The sequence below is a fragment of the Opisthorchis viverrini genome (assembly GCF_000715545.1).
Source record: "Opisthorchis viverrini unplaced genomic scaffold opera_v5_13, whole genome shotgun sequence".
Classification (NCBI taxonomy): Eukaryota; Metazoa; Platyhelminthes; class Trematoda; order Opisthorchiida; family Opisthorchiidae; genus Opisthorchis; species Opisthorchis viverrini.
In genome coordinates, this window is record NW_008751669.1 from 665,753 (window position 1) to 676,102 (window position 10,350).

Below are 10,350 nucleotides of genomic sequence, written 5' to 3' on the forward strand. Positions count from 1 at the left end.
CAATCTAACTTCCAAGCACGGCGAACGGATCAACAACCAAGCAGCTCACCCGGGGCTACCTATCTTCTGAAACCTCACTGACACACTGGCCGAATATCCCAGCAAAGTTCGGAAGAGATGGTCCTCGACCAAATAGTATTGGTCTCTCTTGAGCGAAAAACTAAACATGATATTGAAAGTGAATGGCCCACCAAGTCCCTGATCCCACGGGGCAACGAAGGAAATAAGGCTGTTCAAATGAGTTGAAAGTGGGCACAAATAGATAAGAACTCGGACAGACTGTATCAATGGAACGCAAGAAGAGAATCAGTCAAACATTCGACTTACCCATAACGTTTAAATAACCCAAAATGGTGCGCAGCCGCTTCTGTAGTTGTTTTTCATCTGTTTAAAGACGAGATAAATTCGCTTACAAGTTGGACCAGAGAAGAATGAAGAGCGGTGGAAGCACTTACTAGTGAAGAGAAAGCAGAATACAAGATATAAGCATGGACGATTGAAGGTAGCCATACCAAAAGTTTCAGCTGCTCCCGCGGAAATGCGAAAAAATATGGCAAGACTCAGAGAAGACGAAAGCACTACAGGGAATGAGTTGTGAACAAAATTAGGAATCCCGTTAAAATGCAAAAAAACTATTTCTGGTCAGATCGACCTTGGAACAAGATGGCTCAGTGGCCAGAGCGCGAATTTACTGACCGGAAGGTCTGTCGTTCGAACCCGACCTCTACATCTCGACTTCCCCTGTCTAGACTTGAGCGACTTGGCAGTATCCCAACCCTCGTGCTTCCTTCGAATGGCATGACAGCTAGGAGCCGAAAGTGTGCTACAGCTGAACGAAGAAACTGCTAACGTGGAAGCTCCTAAATTCTTCTGATATTATAAAACCTTGGGTTCGAATTTTATCACACAAGGTGAAGTTAGCCTATGCAGAAAAGCTCAAAATTACCTTGCGGCTATTTCATTCTTATTAGACATGATCACCAACACGCATTCCATCTGGACTGGATCACGTGCTTCCCAAATAGGAATAAAATATCTTAACTCACACCCAAGCAACACAATACTTCCCACGAGAGGCCGCCATACTAATGAGTTCACAAAAGCGTTCTATTTTGTATACTGCCTACTGTGTGGTCCATGCAAACAGAGGCCTTAGGATACAGGAAACATACTGCTTTTCCTGCAACTTTTCGCTCATAGGTGCCCATAAGTTATCGCTCAATGGAAGATGAGGACCAGCAATACGTCGTGCAAGGGTGACAACTGTGCTGATATGATTATCAGTAGCTTGAACTTAAACTATCTGACTACTAGTCGGAAGGTTATAGGTAAAAGAAACAGTCTGGGTTGATGAGCTACCCACTGCTGGTGATCTCTATCAAGGATGACAACCATAGAGGACCTTATCAGCACACATTGGCCCGGAAAATAAGAAAAAGAAACCGAAGGCCTGCTTCACAGTTTAGAAAGACACCCTACTAACAACAGCCAAACAAAGTTGTCGCAGTCTCTTCAACTTCAGTTAAAACATGGTGAAATTAGGTATCATTTCAAACCTACCGATGACGCGATATGAAAGCCCAGCGAATGAGTTTATGTGGTTGTACAAGGCCTGCGATGCAATGTTTCGTATTAAGCGACTACCAGTCACTGATTTTGGAAGAGAGAGATGAATCAACGGGACTTCATCTGGTTCTTCAGATTGTACAAACTTCCCCAAAACTTGCGAAGCTGTCAAACTAGTCCGAATGGAAGGATCATTTAAGGGGGAATTATCAATGGTATTCGTCTGAGCAGCGATCGTGATTAGCCCGGCAACGACTGTATCCCGTACGGCAGAAAATGACAGAAGCGCGGGACACTGGAATAACATAGCGGATAGCCAGTTGACCAAAGCAACAGAAAGCCGGCTGTTTTCATCAAAGTTGAGTTCAAGTTGCACATGAAGTAGATTGTCCACAGTAAGAGAGACAAGTTGATGGATGTGTGAACAAGATTGCTCGTACCATTCGGGGGAAAATAATCCAGTATTGGGTCCTCCTACGGCTTTAAAAAAATCAGGAAAGTGAATACATACTGAAATGCTTGATAGAATTACCCAATACACTGTAGATATAATAAAAACCAGGGGATAAGAATGTTAGGGAACACACAAAGGGTTTTCCTCAGCGTCTAACTTAACTAGAAATAACGATGGCCATCAGTGTCTATTCACATCAGCTCTCTATCCACCCGTTGTCCATGGACTCGGCACTGCGGTCGCTATTTGATACAGGGCACTGTATTGCATTATGCCGGATTATTTGTAGCCCGGGTGCGTTTACTGGTTGACTTACTGGTTTGCAAGCCAACTGCCAAGCACGTTGAACAGACCAGCAGCCAACTGTATTGTATTTCCTCCGGAATAGAATATCCAAACACGAAGAAATGACTCCTTATACTACTCCACAAAGTCGGCAAAGTAGGTGAAGATTAACGAACCTGAATGACACTCACGTGTGTGACTAACACAAACAGACTGTGAGCACTATCCCTACGGTAGTATCCGATAATCGGCCGTGGCACGGTTACCAAGGCAGACCAAACCAAACAGTGATGTTCTGAAATACCGGTAGCCGGGTGACCACCAACCTAAGAAGTGTCGGAGAGCTCACCGAATATCTCTTGCTAAACATTCAGACTAAATAAACGATTGCTTATGGTGTTATGGAATATAAGTACTCTAAGAGATGCTAACATGAACAGTGTGCTTGGGCGGGATTCAATAGCCAATCATTCAACGTAAGAACCAAGCGGTCGAAAAACCCCGAGAATAGTTACTCCTGTCCAATTTTTGATATCACGTTATCCTTCTGTGCGTCTCTAGGGTGTTTTCATCCACATAAAGAATAGTGGCGTAAATATACTATTCCGTCCAGACAGCACCACCTAAAGAATTGTTCCATAAAAAGATGGCCATGCAGTTATGACCACAAATACATCCGCCGAATGCTAAACAGCATTGCATTTGCCATAAAAAGCAGGTAACGGATTGTAGGGTATTCGTGCTTTTTGAACCTAAGCTGACCTGCAGCGCTGACATGATAGGCCTCATTGGTGGCTGCATTTTCTATGGGGTGGCGAGATGGATTCGTAGGTCACAGGCCAGTGACGACCGACACATCTCAAAGAAAGCAAGCAGAATTAGATGGCTAATCTATTTAGATGGTTTTCTGGGTGAGTAGCGAAAGCAAGCAGAATTAGATGGCTAATCTAGTTAGAAAACAATGGTTTTCTGGGTGAGTAGTGCGGTGACATGAAGTCGAATGTACGGGTTCAAGACGCATCAACAGCAAGGCGAGTAGATGCGCGTGGGAATTTACGGGTCCATTCATGTGAAGCTCTAAGTGCAAGCTGTCTAGAGGTGCTTCGTGAGCAGTTAATGTCAATGAAGTATCACAAACGACTATGCACTACGTACCCGAAATGTCTCAAAAAGGCGGAATCCAGTTCGCCTGCAGTCAAACAATATATGCGGGAATAAGTTGGGTCTTCTAAGGAACAACTATGCGGATACAGGACACTGTCAGTTGACGCAAGGGCTGACTTATAGCGGTAAAATTACTAGAGCTAACTTCTTCAAAGGTCCTGGTCTTACTGATGAAATACGGAAGCGGAAAACAGCTATTGTGGGGACTGTCCGACCTGTCGGGATTGTAGCGGATGCACTATGTCTGATTGAATGAAATATACGTACAGAGTCCAAGAAGCGCAGACCGGCGCATGTGTTTCCGATGATGCACCGCAGTTGCTACTTTCGGTGATTTGGAGCATACGCTGTACACTCGAAGATCGGCTAATAACTGCTTTAGAGAATATTTTGAACATTACTTCACTAATACTTGGATTCATTACCAAGTGGTAGTGATCCAAAAAGCATCGAACATGAGATGTTGATCGGTTTGCCGAGATCGACCACTGGTTTGCAAAAACCCCGTCACCCCTCGCCCAACAGCGCACCCCATACCAGAAGAAATTAAATTTAAGGCTCAAACTAAGTAATTAAAGCAAACACGTACGTATACACTCCAACCATCCCGTTGTAATAATCAAAGCTTAGCATAAACGATGCCAGCGGTTGCAGACATTTGTATCGCATTACTTAAGACAGCTCCACAAGTCATGTCCCAATTACCCAAGCGGATACTTGTCAAACTACGATAACATCTGTAACATTTTATCAGCTATGAATCGGGTACTAGGGGTATGGCACTTCCGACAGCTATAAGTAACCGGTGAAATCGGTAAGAAGGCAACAACCTATTTCAGAATTGCTGCACTGCGGCAAAATGATGATTGAGACAGCTGCGCAATGAGCTCAAACGATCCGTTGTAGAATGATGACTGAAAGTGTAACCGTCCATATTTGTCAGAGTATATAGGCAGTGACGTGTACCGAGGTGCCTGTCTAGAAATATGACAGCTACCAAAGCAACAGAGTCTAGTAGCCATCTTGCAATCCGTTTGGCTTTGAGAAGTTCCCTGCATGGCCTTGTGATACATAGTCTCTAAGAGGCAAAGTAGTTGCCTGACAAGTTCGGTGTGCTCAGGACATCATATGCATCCGATTGTCAAACGAAGCTATGCACTATGAAATTCACAGGACGGCACTAGAAATGAGACCACCCAAACAATAAACAAGTCCATAGATGAAAAATACTTGATAACAAAAAGGCTAAAATCACGTCGTCGGATAATGGCGTGGTAGTCATTACAAAATGGTCGGAATAAATTATTCCTGGAGTGGCAATGAGTGTGTTTGTGGCCTGAACCAATGCGTTGTCGAACAGAAAAATAAGATAATTGGAGATAACACAGCGTTTACATGGTGGTCATGGACCCCTTCTGAGCCATTTAATATAAAATTAAAGCGTTGTAAGGCGAGTAAATACATCAAACATTTTTCATAATCGTCATCGACAGCATGACATAGGTGTTCAACACTGATGATTCACTACCCTACAACCATGGATTTATTTGAAAACCTTATCATGAAAAAAAAGAATAAAAAAAAGAAGAGCTACTAACCTGAGTTTTTGGTCTTTGGTTTCTGGAGGCAACCGAAAACAACCATAAATACAACAGCCCAAGTTTGTAACGCTGTCTAGAGAGAGAGGAACGTAACTATGTGATAAATAACCCACTTCTTTCACACTGGAACCTATCTTCACATCACCCGTAATAAGGCGAAAGAGACCTTGAGAGATTCCGGGCAGCAACTGTGCAATTCTCAAAGGCACAAGCCGACTGAGTTGACAATTTTCTGGATATGCGCATAATGTTGGACCAGGACGAACCAGGTGTTGCAAAGCAAATAGAGCTTGGACGCGGACAGCGCGCCAACTGGAGAACTCAGCCATTTCCAAAAGAGTCGAACAAATATGACTGAGTAGAGGTAGATGTTTGGTTGAATACAATTTAACTGCGGCACTTCGGGATAAATAAACAAACTGGTGACAATTTACTTGGATGTGATACACAGGAATAGGTCGCCAACAAAAGTTGAAATTGATAGGCAACATTCCTCTGAAAGTTTGGACCACGGACGTTCGGTTTCGCCGGAGGAAAGAGAGAACATAAGTGAACTCAAATCCTCAAATAGTTGGATGCAAGTAATGGGGCTAACAAACGGGTCCTGGTCTTTGAAGAATGTCGCATAAGTGCGATAAACTAGCTCAATGAGGTCACTCCTGTTGTTCCTAGAATGAACGTATTAAACAAGATGTAGAAATACTCACCCGGGGTCAGCAAAGAACAGACGTATTCGAGGGTGAAGAATGAGGAACAAATCCCTAAGACTTTCTTTATCACGATTTTCAGTGAAACGAAGCAAGTTGTGTAAAGTTGACGCCCAAGTGCCTTTGTCAAGCTGGAGACAAATATCCTGCAAAACGTTCATGACGGAAAAAATTTTGGGCCGGAAAGAAAATAAACTCCAGTGAAACCGTGACCTAACTGGGGACAAGTAGTCTCATGCCAAAAGCAGAAAGTAGCTGAAAGTGAACAGGAATAAGACTGGTAGTAAAAGTAAGAATCACTGTGATACAAAAAATATGATGCTTGCGTGGATACAACAAGCTATTAAAAATGTGTCCGTAAGTTGCAATCTTACTGCAGTAAATTTCACTAGTGTTTTAGCGCCCAAACTTATCGTAAAACGACGGGAATTTCGTACAACGTAAACACCCCTGAAAGTAAGTTAACCGAACAATGTCTAGAGAACCACAATTTCTGTCACCTGAATTTGTTTATCTACCTGTTTAGGGTTTTCTAATACTTCAAGTTATTAAGCCCCAAGGAATGAAAAAAACAGGGACCTTCTGGAAATAGTTTTCACGCACGTTAATTACAGTGCGCAAACGTTGCTGACTGGATCGGCAACGTAAGCGCTATCATAAAACAAGGGGTCATTAGATGGATGCAATGTTTCTCAAACTGTGGGGAGTTCACTCGTTTGGGAAGTATGGAAAAATAGCCTGAAGCAGTAGACGGTGGTGACCAGGCCGATGTCGTACCAGTTGACTTCAGTAAGGTGTTCGGTTGGGTACCAAATCAGTGGCTTTCAATAAAACGAACTCCCACGGATTAGACAGAAAAGTTAAATTTCGGATCCAGGACGTCATCTGCGGCTTGAGTAAGTGATGCATACTCAGATTGGGCTGCACATAATGGAGTACCCCAAGGATCGGTGCTGGGGTCAGGAGCGTCTGAGGGTTAGGCAAATGATCTTCCGTCCGGGCTCCACCTTACCAACCTCATGTTTTTGATTGACCTGAAGCTTTGAGCGGGTGTCAACAACGCAGATATGATCGAAACATCGTAGGCTTCCCGCAATATACTTTACGACTGGTCGTTATGGAATTTCCCCTTAAACTGTGGCAAATGGGCGTTTTCCATTAGAGTCTACCGCAGTGGCGGTATCTACTGAGAGAGCTACTCTCGGGGAATCTAGAAATCGTTTTCACCGGATGTGAATTCAACTGAAGACTTTTTGGGGAAGATGGTGGCTGCTTACGCCGGACTTTGGTGGCCCATTGGAAGATCACCTACCCAAATATGACCAGGAAAGTTCTGAATAATTTTCAAATATCATGTTATGTCAGTCTTGGGGTGTAATAATTTCAGTGCCTCAGCTGATTTCTCGGTCTGATTTTCCCAAGCTAGCGATTTTCAGCAGAACCACCAAGGCTAAACAGGGTGTATTAAGCGCCCCAAAACCAGGTCAAAACTCATATACAGCGTGTCGCATTTAAAGTGCAGGCAACAACATTCTGGAGATTCCGACGCCTTCTGGACGCATCATTCGTAACCACTATTCAGCGGATATTGTTGTGTGACAGGCTGTTGTGTTCGCATTTTCAACCAGTCAGAATTCACACCTTGGTGCTTGCTAGGAATATCAGTCTCCCTAAAAACTCTTCAGTCATTGAGTTATTGTTGGATTGGTTTCTAAAAACTTGAATTCCAATTTTCACACCACCTTAGACATTTTATCAAAATGTCCCGTTTGCTTCCTACCCGCCAGTAAAATTTGTATGTGCTAATGCACTTGGCGTCTGCTCGCAATGTAAACTGCCCTTGGTCGAGGCGGAAAAATTTTTCTCCAAAGATTTCGTCTTCTGCGCTAGAAGCGGTTGGGCTAGCGTCATATCTGGGGATTTGTGTGATCATTTTCATTTCGTGTATAGCAGTGATCGTTCCATAGACAATTAACAGTGCTCGATCGGAAAGCGGTCCGATCTTCTGACCAACCATGTGCGAGTTGAGTTCATTGGCAGTTTCAGCACCTAATTGTGAGCGGTGAGGGGGTTTTGGCCTAGCATTCCGCCCAGTAGTGGCCTCACTGGCTTCCGGGTCGTCTGTTCAGCAACGCGGTCGTATTGCTCCAGCTGAACACCCAACGGAGTAGTTGATGGAGTTTCCACAGTTCAGCCGGGACCAAAGGTGTCCAAAAACACTTGGAGCTTCACATCACTCGGTTCTGCGCATTTGCTAACCGGACTGGGTGTCCGTGTCACATCCACTTGCTTGAACCAACTAGGATCTGGTAAATTACTTCGCAGCGCCGGCGAAGGATGTGCCATAATATTTACTCAGGGCGCCTACCACTGTAGTCCCGAACCGACATTCTCTGGCCTTCGCTGGAACAGTGCGTGGCTGCGCCGTGATGATTGAATTGTTCATCCAACCGAGTGCTACGATGACCCAGTTTCTCTTTCTTTGCTTGAAAGTGTAACGTGGTGTTCGAGTTTTCCGTGGAAACAGTACCTCTGCTGATGCTGACGAATTCGGGTTCGGCGCCTCTCCATGTCAACAGGAAATTTTAGGTTCGTTCAAGATCGGGAATTTAACCCGCTTCAATTTGACTTGCAAGAAACCTTTACCATTCGCACAGATGTCCATTCTCAGTGGCTTTCTAGGCAGGTCGGCTCGATACTCTTGAGCTCTTGAAATCTGTCCAATTTGATGAATGGAACTGTTGTGCTTTAGCATACTTAACGCTGACACAAGCCAAATTATAACCGGACTCCGCACAATGCCGTGATCAGTGTCAAGCTGTGTACCCCAGAAGGAATGACAATCCTTAATGGAGGCTTTCCATCGGTATTCGAAGGCCACATGGTACAACTGAGCCCACGATTACCTTGCGGTTGGTGGCCTCCAAGTGAATCGATGTGAGCGTTTGTGTTAGCAAAGAACACACAATGATCGGAACACAACTGAAGCAGTCGCTCCTCATTGTCCGTACGCTGAGCACTCCAAATCCACGATTACCTTGAGGTTGGTGGCCTCCAAGTGAATCGATGTGAGCGTTTGTGTTAGCAAAGAACACACAATGATCGGAACACAACTGAAGCAGTCGCTCCTCATTGTCCGTACGCTGAGCATCGACTCCAAATCTATTACTTAGCTGTGCTCCTAGAATTAGTGGTCAACTTGGGTATTCAAATCGCCCACTATGTTCACTATATCCGTCCTTCTCACCGACCGAAGCAGTCGTGACAGATCTTGATAAAGCCCGTCCTTCTCAGTCTCAGAACTGCAGCCCGTCGGAGTTTGCCGGCATGACAAATAGACACCATTTGCCACATCGAACTGCATTGATCTTCATTGAGTCAGACAACCGCACAGCGCAATGAGGCCTTTTGGCCGGAATCAAGTCCAGTGAGGCACTTTCAGCCTTGGGAATGAGTTCAACTCTCACACCGTAGATACAACGAGCCATTGGGTCAGAATCACGTGACGCCGATAGCAAAATGTGGAACACATGAGTCCGTCTAAAAACAGATTGAGGGAAACGATCAAAGTGGGGTCTTCAATGTTTAGGAGACACTATGGACATCGACAGATAGGGAAGCAAGGTTTCAGCGAGAGATGCCTGTTGCCCAATTTAACTTACAGTATGGACCTTGAAGGCTGCAACGCGAATCAGATCTATTGAGGCTATTAAGTTATTATTTTTGTTCATTTTTCTGGGCGATGGTTTAGACATTAAACAATGGCTAGGGTGGTGACCCCACTGCATCATTTGATGAGCGCGGATATGTGGGAGAATACCGTTGAGCGGAGCAGCAAGGGTTTTAGACAGAATTCCGCACGGCAGTATGCATGCACTGGAAGCACCAGGGGACAGTGCTTCCATGCACAGTACAGCACCCACACCACGTTACCGCACGCAGTGAAGCACTGCTATGGCCAACGGATTCACGGATTGATACACAGGATCGAGGCTATTGCCCAAGTTCCCCGGGTCGCTTTTGTTCTTGTCCGTCAGTCGCTGTCGTTCACCTGAAAGGCACAAGTGAAAAAAGGGTGTAGCACTGCTCTTTATGATCTCAGCGCGGGGCAGTATGCTTACTAGCGCGAGGATTCGCATAAATAAGTGTCTAATAGCGCTTTAAACTGGGTTCTAGAAGGAGCGTGAACAACCGCCGGAGGAAGGTCATTCCACGCACCCACTACCCGAAATGAGAAAACATTTTGTCTAATGAATGTGTGTGCTCTGAGGTTGAAAATATTCTCACTTTGTCCCCGCCGGGTGTTTGCCGGTTCAACGGTAAATACGTGTTTGCCAAGGTTTGTTCAAACGGGGCATAAGTAAGAATTAGGTCCCCTCGGATGCGAAGGTACTCCAGGGGAAAGAGATCAAGCATCGCGAGACGCGTTTCGTAGTCCACGGATTTGAGGCCGGCAACCATTCTCGTGGGGGCTCGCGTGACACGCTCAGTGAGGGTGATGTCTTTCGTGCGTCCTGAGTAGACAACTTGGTTGTTGTATTCCAGGAGCGGTCTGACGTAGGCCCCATAGAGA

General features: G+C 45.0%; 1 protein-coding gene across 1 annotated transcript in view; it reads right to left on the reverse strand.

Annotated features, from left to right (window-relative positions):
* Positions 1–8,123, reverse strand: part of T265_01204 (hypothetical protein) — a gene marked incomplete at both ends in the record, with an annotated part of 32,714 nt that extends 24,591 nt beyond the window's left edge. Inside the window, 3 exons of the mRNA XM_009165189.1 lie at positions 1,561–2,046; positions 5,068–5,143; positions 7,998–8,123. Of these exons, the coding sequence (XP_009163453.1) occupies positions 1,561–2,046; positions 5,068–5,143; positions 7,998–8,123 (688 nt within the window). The remainder of the gene's footprint in view (positions 1–1,560; positions 2,047–5,067; positions 5,144–7,997) is intronic.
* Positions 8,124–10,350: the final 2,227 nt, after the last annotated feature.